This window comes from Oncorhynchus masou, unplaced genomic scaffold (genome assembly GCF_036934945.1).
Source record: "Oncorhynchus masou masou isolate Uvic2021 unplaced genomic scaffold, UVic_Omas_1.1 unplaced_scaffold_587, whole genome shotgun sequence".
Classification (NCBI taxonomy): Eukaryota; Metazoa; Chordata; class Actinopteri; order Salmoniformes; family Salmonidae; genus Oncorhynchus; species Oncorhynchus masou.
The window spans coordinates 77,501-90,000 of NW_027012291.1; the positions used below are offsets into that span (position 1 = coordinate 77,501).

At 46.5% G+C, this 12,500-nt stretch overlaps 1 protein-coding gene across 1 annotated transcript in view; it reads left to right on the forward strand.

Moving 5' to 3' along the window:
- The window catches only part of LOC135536273 (voltage-dependent T-type calcium channel subunit alpha-1I-like), a 197,887-nt gene that overhangs the window by 44,952 nt on the left and 140,435 nt on the right, over positions 1–12,500 (forward strand). Inside the window, exon 3 of the mRNA XM_064962633.1 lies at positions 264–397. Coding sequence (XP_064818705.1) covers positions 264–397 — 134 coding nt within the window. The remainder of the gene's footprint in view (positions 1–263; positions 398–12,500) is intronic.

Consider the following 12,500-nt stretch of genomic DNA (forward strand, 5'->3'; position numbering starts at 1 on the left):
GATTGCTGTTCAAACAAATAGTTCTCATTAATCGTTTACAGAAAGAAGGGAATGGAGGATGGAGAAGGGTGATATGGATGGAGGGAGGGAGGGATGATAAGCTGATGATCCTTTCTTCCCTCACCTACTTTCACCCTTTCCCCCTCTTTTCCTTCCTTCACTCCCTCCCTCTCCTTCTCACCCATCTCCTACCCCTCCCTCTCTCTCTCCCTCCCCTCTCCCTCCCTCTCTCTCTCCCTCCCCTCTCTCTCCCCCTCTCGTAGGCCTTCGATGTGTTCATCTATGTCTTCTTTGCTGTGGAAATGGTGGTGAAGATGATGGCCCTCGGAATCTTTGGCCATCGCTGTTACCTGGGTGACACGTGGAACCGTCTGGATTTCTTCATCGTCATGTCAGGGTAGGATTGTCTTTCTCTCTCTCTCTCTCGCTCTCTCTCTCTCTTTTTAATCTCCCTCTCTCAATTCAATTCAATTCAAGAAGCTTTATTGGCATGGGAAACATGTGTTAACATTGCCAAAGCAAGTGAGGTAGATAATATACAAAAGTGAATTAACAATTAAAATGAACAGTAAACATTACGCATACAGAAGATTCAAAAGAATAAAGACATTACAAATGTCATATTACGTATATATACAGTGTTGCAACGATGTACAAATTAGTTAAAGTACAACAGGGAAAATAAATAAGCATAAATATGGGTTGTATTTACAATGGTGTTTGTTCTTCACTGGTTGACAAATCTTGCTGCTGTGATGGCACACTGTGGTATTTCACCTAGTCGATATGGGAGTTTATCAAAATCGGGTTTGTTTTCGAATTCTTTGTGGATCTTTGTAATCTGAGGGAAATATGTGTCTCTAATATGGTTATGCATTTGACAGGAGGTTAGGAAGTGCAGCTCAGTTTCCACCTCATTTTGTGGGCAGTGTGCACATAGCCTGTCTTCTCTTGAGAGCCATGTCTGCCTACGGCGGCCTTTCTCAATAGCAAGGCTATGCTCACTGAGTCTGTACATAGTCAAAGCTTTCCTTATGTTTGGGTCAATCACAGTGGTCAGGTATTGTGCCACTGTGTGCTCTCTGTTTAGGGCCAAATAGCATTCTAGTTTGCTCTATTTTTTTCTTTCTCTCTCTTTCTATCTTTCTGTCACAATGTCTCTCTCTCCTTCCCCCTCATCTCTCTCTCTACCTTTCTGTCACAATATCTATCTCTCTCCTCCCCTTCATCTCTCTCTCTATCTTTCTGTCATGATATCTCTCTCCTCCCCCCTCATCTCTCTCTCTATCTTTCTGTCACAATATCTCTCTCTCTCTTCCCCCCTCATCTCTCTCTCTATCTTTCTGTCACAATATCTCTCTCTCCTCCCCCTCATCTCTCTCTCTATCTTTCTGTCACAATATCTCTCTCTCCTCCCCCTCATCTCTCTCTCTATCTTTCTGTCACAATATCTCTCTCTCTCCTCCCCCTCATCTCTCTCTCTATCTTTCTGTCACAATATCTATCTCTCTCCTCCCCTTCATCTCTCTCTCTATCTTTCTGTCACAATATCTCTCTCTCTCCTCCACCCTCAACTTTCTCTCTATCTTTTTGTCACAATATATCTCTCTCCTCCCCCCTCATCTCTCTCTCTCTATCTTTCTGTCACAATATCTCTCTCTCTCCTCCCCCTCTTTATTTCTTTCTCTCTCTCCATCCGTATCTTATTTTTGAACACCTGCTAGGTCCAGATGTCTTAGTGGTGGATGGCTTGTTCAGTATGAACTTTTGAAGTTGCTCAACTTTATTCTGTAACTGTAGAGTGCAGTGGTTGACAATTCAAGTCTCTAACTGCTGCTTGCATTTTCTCCCTGGTTTGTTAGCTGATTGATTTCATGTCTCCGATTGTAGACCTCAATGTCCCCCACCCCCCTGCTATCGTCAGAAGCAAACAGCATTGAATGGTGCCAAACGAGTTATGGATTTCAATGCTGGAGTATATATCAACAGTCCAATGGTGATTTAAATACAGACGGTACAGGCTTGGCAGTGGGTACTCACAGTGTGATGTATCACTGCAGTACACACACTGGATTCCAACGGGTTGTTCTCAGGACTCTAACTGTTGTAAATCCCCCCCAGTGGAAAAACACCATTACAGTCCTATTAGTTTCTGGCCCAGGCCCAGGACTCTAACTGTTGTAAATCCCCCCAGTGGAAAAACACCATTACAGTCCTATTAGTTTCTGGCCAGGCCCAGGACTCTAACTGTTGTAAATCCCCCCAGTGGAAAAACACCATTACAGTCCTATTAGTTTCTGGCCCAGGCCCAGGACTCTAACTGTTGTAAATCCCCCCCAATGGAAAAACACCATTACAATCCTATTAGTTTCTGGCCCAGGCCCAGGACTCTAACTGTTGTAAATCCCCCCCCAGTGGAAAAACACCATTACAATCCTATTAGTTTCTGGCCCAGGCCCAGGACTCTAACTGTTGTAAATCCCCCCCAGTGGAAAAACACCATTACAGTCCTATTAGTTTCTGGCCCAGGCCCAGGACTCTAACTGTTGTAAATCCCCCCAGTGGAAAAACACCATTACAGTCCTATTAGTTTCTGGCCCAGGCCCAGGACTCTAACTGTTGTAAATCCCCCCCAGTGGAAAAACACCATTACAATCCTATTAGTTTCTGGCCCAGGACTCTAACTGTTGTAAATCCCCCCAGTGGAAAAACACCTTATTGTCTCTCTCCTCCATCTCTCTTCCATCTCCCCTCCATCTCCTCCATCTCTCTTCCCCCTCTCCCCTCTCTCCCTCATCTCTCTTCCCCCTCTCCCCTCTCTTCTCCATCTCTCTTCCCCCTCTCCCCACTCTCCTCTGTCTCTACTCCACCTCTCTTCCCCCTCTCCCCTCTCTCCTCCATCTCTCTTCCCCCTCTCCCCTCTCTCCTCCATCTCTCTTCCCCCTCTCCCCTCTCTCCCTCATCTCTCTTCCCCCTCTCCCCTCTCTTCCTCATCTCTCTTCCCCCTCTCCCCACTCTCCTCTGTCTCTACTCCACCTCTCTTCCCCCTCTCCCCTCTCTCCTCCATCTCTCTTCCCCTCTCTACTCCATCTTTCTTCCCCCTCTCCCCTCTCTCCTCCATCTCTACTCCACCTCTCTTCCCTGTCTCCTCCATCTCTCTTCCCCTCTCCTCTCTCTCCTCCATCTCTCTTCCCCTTTCCTCTCTCTCCTCCATCTCTCTTCCCCCTCTCCCCTCTCTCCTCCATCTCTCTTCCCCTTTCCTCTCTCTCCTCCATCTCTCTTCCCCCTCTCCCCTCTCTACTCCATCTCTCTTCCCCCTCTCCCCTCTCTCCTCCATCTCTTTTCCCCCTCTCCCCTCTCTCCGCCATCTTTCTTCCTCCTCTCCCCTCTCTCCTCCATCTCTCTTCCCCCTCTCCCCTCTCTCTTTCCTGTTCACACTTAATCCTTCTTCAACATTGTTTACATAAGCGGATGCCAGATGGATGGACCTGTTTCTATGTCTCAGTGCCAAGTCTATAGTCAGTGTGTGCACAAGTGAAGTGCTTCCCCAACCATGACGGTGTGTCCCTCATCCTCCCCTGCAATAGTGTGACAGCCACACACAGCGAGGAATGGCAGGGAGGAGGGGGTTACCCCCCCCCCCCAACACACACACGTGCGGTGCAGAAAACAAGCAGGAGGAGTGCATTACAAGACAACAAGCAGGAGGAGTGCATTACAAAAAAACAAGCAGGAGGAGTGTATTACAAGACAACAAGCAGGAGGAGTGCATTACATGAAAACAAGCAGGAGGAGTGCATTACAAGAAAACAAGCAGAAGGAGTGCATTACAAGAAAACAAGCAGAAGGAGTGCATTACAAGAAAACAAGCAGAAGGAGTGCATTACAAGAAAACAAGCAGAAGGAGTGCATTACAAGACAACAAGCAGGAGGAGTGCATTACAAGAAAACAAGCAGAAGGAGTGCAATACAAGAAAACAAGCAGAAGGAGTGCATTACAAGAAAACAAGCAGAAGGAGTGCATTACAAGAAAACAAGCAGGAGGAGTGCATTACAAGACAACAAGCAGGAGGAGTGCATTACAAGAAAACAAGCAGGAGGAGTGCATTACAAGAAAACAAGCAGAAGGAGTGCATTACAAGAAAACAAGCAGAAGGAGTGCATTACAAGAAAACAAGCAGAAGGAGTGCATTACAAGAAAACAAGCAGAAGGAGTGCATTACAAGACAACAAGCAGGAGGAGTGCATTACAAGAAAACAAGCAGAAGGAGTGCATTACAAGAAAACAAGCAGGAGGAGTGCATTACAAGAAAACAAGCAGGAGGAGTGCATTACAAGAAAACAAGCAGGAGGAGTGCATTACAAGAAAACAAGCAGGATTGCATTACAAGAAAACAAGCAGGAGGAGTGCATTACAAGAAAACAAGCAGAAGGAGTGCATTACAAGAAAACAAGCAGAAGGAGTGCATTACAAGAAAACAAGCAGGAGGAGTGCATTACAAGAAAACAAGCAGAAGGAGTGCATTACATGAAAACAAGCAGGAGGAGTGCATTACAAGAAAACAAGCAGGAGGAGTGCATTACAAGAAAACAAGCAGAAGGAGTGCATTACAAGACAACAAGCAGGAGGAGTGCATTACAAGAAAACAAGCAGGAGGAGTGCATTACAAGAAAACAAGCAGAAGGAGTGCATTACAAGAAAACAAGCAGAAGGAGTGCATTACAAGAAAACAAGCAGGAGGAGTGCATTACATGAAAACAAGCAGGAGGAGTGCATTACAAGAAAACAAGCAGGAGGAGTGCATTACATGAAAACAAGCAGGAGGAGTGCATTACATGAAAACAAGCAGGAGGAGTGCATTACAAGAAAACAAGCAGAAGGAGTGCATTACAAGAAAACAAGCAGGAGGAGTGCATTACAAGAAAACAAGCAGGAGGAGTGCATTACAAGAAAACAAGCAGAAGGAGTGCATTACAAGAAAACAAGCAGAAGGAGTGCATTACAAGAAAACAAGCAGGAGGAGTGCATTACAAGAAAACAAGCAGAAGGAGTGCATTACAAGAAAACAAGCAGGAGGAGTGCATTACAAGAAAACAAGCAGAAGGAGTGCATTACAAGAAAACAAGCAGGATTGCATTACAAGAAAACAAGCAGGACGAGTGCATTACAAGAAAACAAGCAGGAGGAGTGCATTACAAGAAAACAAGCAGAAGGAGTGCATTACAAGAAAAAAAGCAGGAGGAGTGCATTACAAGAAAACAAGCAGGAGGAGTGCATTACATGAAAAGAAGCAGAAGGAGTGCATTACAAGAAAACAAGCAGGATTGCATTACAAGAAAACAAGCAGGAGGAGTGCATTACAAGAAAACAAGCAGAAGGAGTGCATTACAAGAAAACAAGCAGGATTGCATTACAAGAAAACAAGCAGGAGGAGTGCATTACAAGAAAACAAGCAGAAGGAGTGCATTACAAGAAAACAAGCAGGAGGAGTGCATTACAAGAAAACAAGCAGAAGGAGTGCATTACAAGAAAACAAGCAGGAGGAGTGCATTACAAGAAAACAAGCAGAAGGAGTGCATTACAAGAAAACAAGCAGGAGGAGTGCATTACAAGAAAACAAGCAGAAGGAGTGCATTACAAGAGCAGCACAGCTCCGACAACCCTTAACCTTTGGACCCCTGCCTGTTTGTTTGTACTATGGATAAGGTTGATGTGCAGTCTGTTGTCCCCACTTGCTACAAGATGTCCAACGTTGTTCCTGTACCCAAGAAACTGAAGCTAACTCAACTAAATGACTATCCATAGCACTCACTTGTGTCATCATGAAGTGCTTTGAGAGACTAGTCATATCAACTCCACCTTACCTGTCACCCTTGACTAGTGTTGGGTGTGTGTCTGGAGAATTGTACACATTTTGCCATGGGGCAGAGAGACATTTTGCAAATGTATAACTACTTTCATGCACATGTCTACGTTTTAGTATTTTAGTGCAGTTGAGATTTCGTCACCTATGGATCTGTTTGGGCGGTATGCAAATTGGAGTGAGTCTCGGTGTCTGGGATGGGTTGAGGTGTGCCATAACCAGCCTTTCAAAGCTTCATGATTACCAATGTGAGTTCTACAGGGTGGAAGTCATTCTGGCATGAAGCCTTAGAGTTAATGATGACCAATGTGAGTTCTACGGGGTGGTAGTCATTCTGGCATGAAGCCTTATAGTTAATGATGACCAATGTGAGTACTACAGGGTGGTAGTCATTCTGGAATGAAGCCTTAGAGTTAATGATTATCAATGTGAGTTCTACGGGGTGGTAGTCATTCTGGCATGAAGCCTTATAGTTAATGATGACCAATGTGAGTACTACAGGGTGGTAGTCATTCTGGAATGAAGCCTTAGAGTTAATGATTATCAATGTGAGTTCTACAAGGGTGGTAGTCATTCTGGCATGAAGCCTTAGAGTTAATGATTACCAATGTGAGTTCTAGAGGGTGGTAGTCATTCTGGCATGAAGCCTTATAGTTAATGATTACCAATGTGAGTTCTACATTGTGGAAGTCATTCTGGCATGAAGCCTTATAGTTAATGATTCCCAATGTGAGTTCTACAGGGTGGTAGTCATTCTGGCATGAAGCCTTGGGGTTATTGGGAACAGGAATGATGGTAGTCAGTGTAAGACATCTGGGCATTACAGAGGTTGTAAATGACTGTGAATATGACTGCCAGCTGTTCAGCACATGCTCTGAGAAAGCGCCCTGGAACATTTTCCTGCCCCGCGGCCTTGCGAGTGTTGACCTGATTAAAGTCCTTACCACATGAGCGTCGGAGAGTGAGATCATCCGGTCATCTGTGTCGGCGGGGACCCTCATGCATGGCACGGTGTTGTTACTGTCGAAGCCTGTATATAATGCATTGAGTTCTTCTGGTAGAGAGGCATCGTTGGGCAGATCACGGCTGGGTCTTCCTTTGCATTCTGTAATGACCTGCAGCCTCTGCGACATGCAACATGTGTTGGAGCCTGTGTAATATGATTTCACATTTTTCCTATATTGTCCTCTTGCTTGTTTGATGACTGTGCTGAGTTCATATTGGGACTTCTTGTATGTGTTCCTGTCCTCAGCCGTAGCCGTAGGGTTGCCTGTGATAGCCCTGTGTACGGTAGCCTTGTCCTTTAGCATGCTAGCTCAGTGCATGCCAAGGGCAGCAATAGCATTAGCTTTAGCTGAGTGGCACTGATCTTAATGTGTAGGAGCGCTTCCTAGCTATGTAGCTAAAGAGAGATGGAGAGAGAGAGAGAGAGAGAGGAGGGATCAGTAACAGGGATCACTAATATACCGATGGTCTCTCTCTCTCTCTCTCTCTCTCTCTCTCTCTCTCTCTCTCTCTCTCTCTCTCTCTCTCTCCATCTCTCTCTCCATCTCTTTTTCTCTGCAGTACCAGTCAAACATTTGGACACATCTACTCATTCAAGTTTTTTTTTTGTTTTTACTACTTTCTAGTCGAAAAATAGTGAAGACGTCAAAACTATGACATGACACATATGGAATCATGTAGTAACCAAACAAACGTTAAATTAAAAATATTCTTCAAAGTAGCCACCTCATTCTTTGATGACAGCTTTGCACACTCTCTGGCATTCTCTCAACCAGCTTCAAGAGGTAGTCACCTGGGACATCGTATCACTGCAGAATGCTGTGGTTGCCTTGCCGGCAAAAGAGAGAGAGAGAGAAGGGGGAGTATAGAATGATGTCATCCACAGACTGGATGCTGCGACTGCACTCAGTAATAATACCCTTCTATTCTCCCACATAAAACAAAGACATTAACTGAGAGAGAGCATGACAACACCCAGAGAGCCCTAGAGCACTGGCTGAACTGAATAATGGTTGATAGACAAGGCTCAGAGGGAGGGTCAGAATAGTACTCAACTACGACACAGACACACCCTCAGAAACCCTATACCAGTCAATCAGATCAGTAAGATTAGGCACAGATAGGTGTAGAGAGGCGCAGAGAGGCGCAGAGAGGCGCAGAGAGGTGTAGAGAGGCGCAGAGAGGCGCATAGAGGCGCAGAGAGGCGCATAGAGGCGCAGAGAGGCACATAGAGGCGCAGAGAGGCACAATGGGGAGGCAGGGTAGCCTAGTGGTTAGAGCATTGGACTAGTAACCGAAAGGTTGCAAGTTCAAATCCCTGAGCTGACAAGGTACAAAATCTGTCGTTCTGCCCCTGAACAGGCAGTTAACCCACTGTTCCTAGGCCATCATTGAAAATAAGAATTTGTTCTTAACTGACTTGCCTAGTTAAATAAAGGTAAAATAAAAAGGCGCAGAGAGGTGCAGAGAGGCACATAGAGGTGCAGAGAGGCAGGGACAATCAAAAGACAGATTAAGGGAAACCTTCAGACAGACAGAGAGACAGACAGACAGAGAGACAGACAGGACATTGCATCATTCCGCTGTAGCTGTAGAGTTAATTGATGTGTGTGTATAGAAACAGCTGCTGCAGGTTGGCAGAGGGGAGGTAGAAATCTCCTTCTGGCGAAAGGAATTTCAATTAGGGGAAGTTGTCAGATCGATGTAAGTGGGTGTGTGTGTGTGTTTTAAACTTGTATTTGCCTATTTGTGTAGGTATTTGCATGTATTCTAGTGTTGTTCGTGGTGTGTGTGTCTCTTCTTTGTGAGTGTGTTTGTTTATACACTATATGTACACATGTATGTGGACACAAATTAGTGGATTCAGCTATTTCAGCCACACACGTTGCTGACAGGTGTATAAAATCAAGCACACAGCCATGCAATCTCCATAAACAAACATTGGCAGTAGAATTGCCTTACTGAAGCACTTAGAGACTTTCATTGTGGGACCGTCATAGGACGCCACCTTTCCAACAAGTCAGTCCGTCAAATGTTCACCCTGCTAGAGCTGCCCCGGTCACCTGTACATGGTGTTATTGTGAAGTGCAACAATAGCTCAGCCGTGGAGTGTTGGGCCACACAACTCACACAGCGGGTCTGCCGAATGCTGAAGCGCGTAAAAATGGTCTTTCGTCTGTTGCAACACTCACTATCAATTTCCAAACTGCCTCTGGAAGCAATGTCAGGACAAGAATTGTTCGCCGGGAGCTTCAGCCGCACACAAGCCTAAGATCACCATGGGCTACGCCTAGATTCAGCTGGAGTATGTGTGTGTGTGTGTGTGTGTGTGTGTGTGTGTGTGTGTGCGTGCGTGCGTGCGTGCGTGCGTGCCTGCGTGTGTGTGTGTATATGCCTATGCATCTCAACTATCCTCCTCTTCCCTTCCAAGCTGCCAACTTCTCAATGAGAACAGATGGGAGATTATAATTGATATATAGCTGTGATGGGAGACCTGAATATTTATATACATTTATGCGTACATCAAATCTGAGGTAGAGAGACATGTAGTTGTTATAATGAGGTATAGAGACATGTAGTTGCTATAGTGAGGTAGAGAGACATGCAGTTGTTATAGTGAGGTAGAGAGACATGCAGTTGTTATAATGAGGTAGAGAGACATATATTTGTTATAGTGAGGTGGAGAGACATTTAGTTGTTGTAGTGAGGTAGAGAGACATGTAGTTGTTATAGTGAGGTATAGAGACATGTAGTTGTTATAGTGAGGTATAGAGACATGTAGCTGTTATAGTGAGGTAGAGAGGCATGTCGTTGTTATAATGAGGTAGAGAGACATGTAGTTGTTATAATGAGGTATAGAGACATGTAGCTGTTATAATGAGGTCTAGAGACATGTAGTTGTTACAGTGAGGTATCGAGACACAGTGGAGAGAATGTGTATAGAGGGGGTGTTTCAACTAGTCACGACCAGCTGTTGTCAGACTCAGGCCAGGTTTACTCTCTCACACACACACACACACACACACACACACACACACACACACACACACACACACACACACACACACACACACACACACACACACACACACACACACACACACACACACACACACACACACACACCCTGGTGAATCTTTAAGCAGGAGGTATAACAGGACCTCGTTATAACTCTCACACCAAGAATACACACACACCTCGAATGACAACAGAAGGGTAGACACACAGACACACACACACACACACATACACACACGTCAATCACAACAACAATGGAAGGCTCAATACAAAGAGGAGAAGATAAGAAAAGGAAAGAGAGAGGAAAGGGAAGAGAGAGGAAAGGGGAGAGGGGAAAGGGGAGAGAGAGGAAAGGGGAGAGAGAGGAAAGGGAAGAGAGGAAAGGGAAGAGAGGAAAGGGAAGAGAGGAAAGGGGAGAGAGAGGAAAGGGGAGAGAGGAAAGGGGAGAGGGGAAAGGGGAGAGAGAGGAAAGGGGAGAGAGAGGAAAGGGAAGAGAGGAAAGGGGAGAGGGGAAAGGGGAGAGAGAGGAAAGGGGAGAGAGAGGAAAGGGAAGAGAGGAAAGGGGAGAGAGAGGAAAGGGGAGGGCGGAAAGGGGAGAGAGAGGAAAGGGGAGAGAGAGGAAAGGGGAGAGAGGAAAGGGGAGAGAGGAAAGGGAAGAGAGGAAAGGGAAGAGATGAAAGGGAAGAGAGGAAAGGGAAGAGAGAGGAAAGGGGAGAGAGAGGAAAGGGAAGAGAGAGGAAAGGGAAGAGAGGGGAAAGGGGAGAGAGAGGAAAGGGGAGAGAGAGGAAAGGGGAGAGAGAGGAAAGGGAAGAGAGGAAAGGGGAGAGAGAGGAAAGGGGAGGGCGGAAAGGGGAGAGAGAGGAAAGGGGAGAGGGGAAAGGGGAGAGAGAGGAAAGGGGAGAGAGAGGAAAGGGAAGAGAGGAAAGGGGAGAGAGAGGAAAGGGGAGGGCGGAAAGGGGAGAGAGAGGAAAGGGGAGAGAGAGGAAAGGGGAGAGAGGAAAGGGGAGAGAGGAAAGGGAAGAGAGGAAAGGGAAGAGATGAAAGGGAAGAGAGGAAAGGGAAGAGAGAGGAAAGGGGAGAGAGGAAGGGAAGAGAGAGGAAAGGGAAGAGATGAAAGGGAAGAGATGAAAGGAGAGGAAAGGGGAGAGAGGAAAGGGGAGAGAGAGGAAAGGGAAGAGAGAAAAGGGTAGAGAGAGGAAAGGGAAGAGAGAGGAAAGGGGAGAGAGAGGAAAGGGAAGAGAGGAAAGGGAAGAGATGAAAGGAGAGGAAAGGGGAGAGAGGAAAGGGGAGAGAGGATAGGGGAGAGAGGAAAGGGTAGAGAGAGGAAAGGGGAGAGAGGAAAGGGGAGAGAGGAAAGGGAAGAGAGGAAAGGGAAGAGATGAAAGGGAAGAGAGGAAAGGGAAGAGAGAGGAAAGGGAAGAGAGAGGAAAGGGTAGAGAGAGGAAAGGGGAGAGAGGAAAGGGAAGAGAGGAAAGGGAAGAGAGGAAAGGGAAGAGATGAAAGGGAAGAGAGGAAAGGAAAGGGGAGAGAGGTAAGGGGAGAGAGGAAAGGGGAGAGAGAGGAAAGGGAAGAGAGGAAAGGGGAGAGAGGAAAGGGAAGAGAGGAAAGGGAAGAGAGGAGAAAGGGAAGAGAGAAAAGGGGAGAGAGGAAAGGAAAGGAAAGGGGAGAGAGGTAAGGGGAGAGAGGAAAGGGGAGAGAGAGGAAAGGGAAGAGAGGAAAGGGAAGAGAGGAAAGGGAAGAGAGGAGAAAGGGAAGAGAGAGGAAAGGGGAGAGAGGAAAGGGAAGAGAGGAAAGGGAAGAGAGGAAAGGGAAGAGAGGGGAAAGGGAAGAGAGAAAAGGGGAGAGAGGAAAGGGGAGAGAGGTAAAGGGAGAGAGATAATGGAAGAGAGAGGAAAGGGGAGAGAGGAAAGGGAAGAGAGGAAAGGGGAGAGAGGAAAGGGAAGAGAGAAAAGGGGAGAGAGGAAAGGGGAGAGAGGAAAGGAAAGGGAGAGAGAGGTAAGGGGAGAGAGGAAAGGGAGAGAGAGGAAAGGGAAGAGAGGAAAGGGAAGAGAGGAAAGGGAAGAGAGGAGAAAGGGAAGAGAGAGGAAAGGGGAGAGAGGAAAGGGAAGAGAGGAAAGGGAAGAGAGGAAAGGGAAGAGAGGGGAAAGGGAAGAGAGAAAAGGGGAGAGAGGAAAGGGGAGAGAGGTAAAGGGAGAGAGATAATGGAAGAGAGAGGAAAGGGGAGAGAGGAAAGGGAAGAGAGGAAAGGGGAGAGAGGAAAGGGAAGAGAGAAAAGGGGAGAGAGAGGAAAGGGAGAGAGGTAAGGGGAGAGAGATAATGGAAGAGAGAGGAAAGGGGAGAGAGGAAAGGGAAGAGAGGAAAGGGGAGAGAGGAAAGGGAAGAGAGAGGAAAGGGGAGAGAGGAAGGGAAGAGAGAGGAAAGGAAAGGAAAGGGGAGAGAGGAAAGGGGAGAGAGGTAAGGGGAGAGAGATAATGGAAGAGAGAGGAAAGGGGAGAGAGGAAAGGGAAGAGAGGAAAGGGGAGAGAGGAAAGGGAAGAGAGAGGAAAGGGGAGAGAGGAAGGGAAGAGAGAGGAAAGGAAAGGAAAGGGGAGAGAGGAAAGTAAAGAGAGAGGA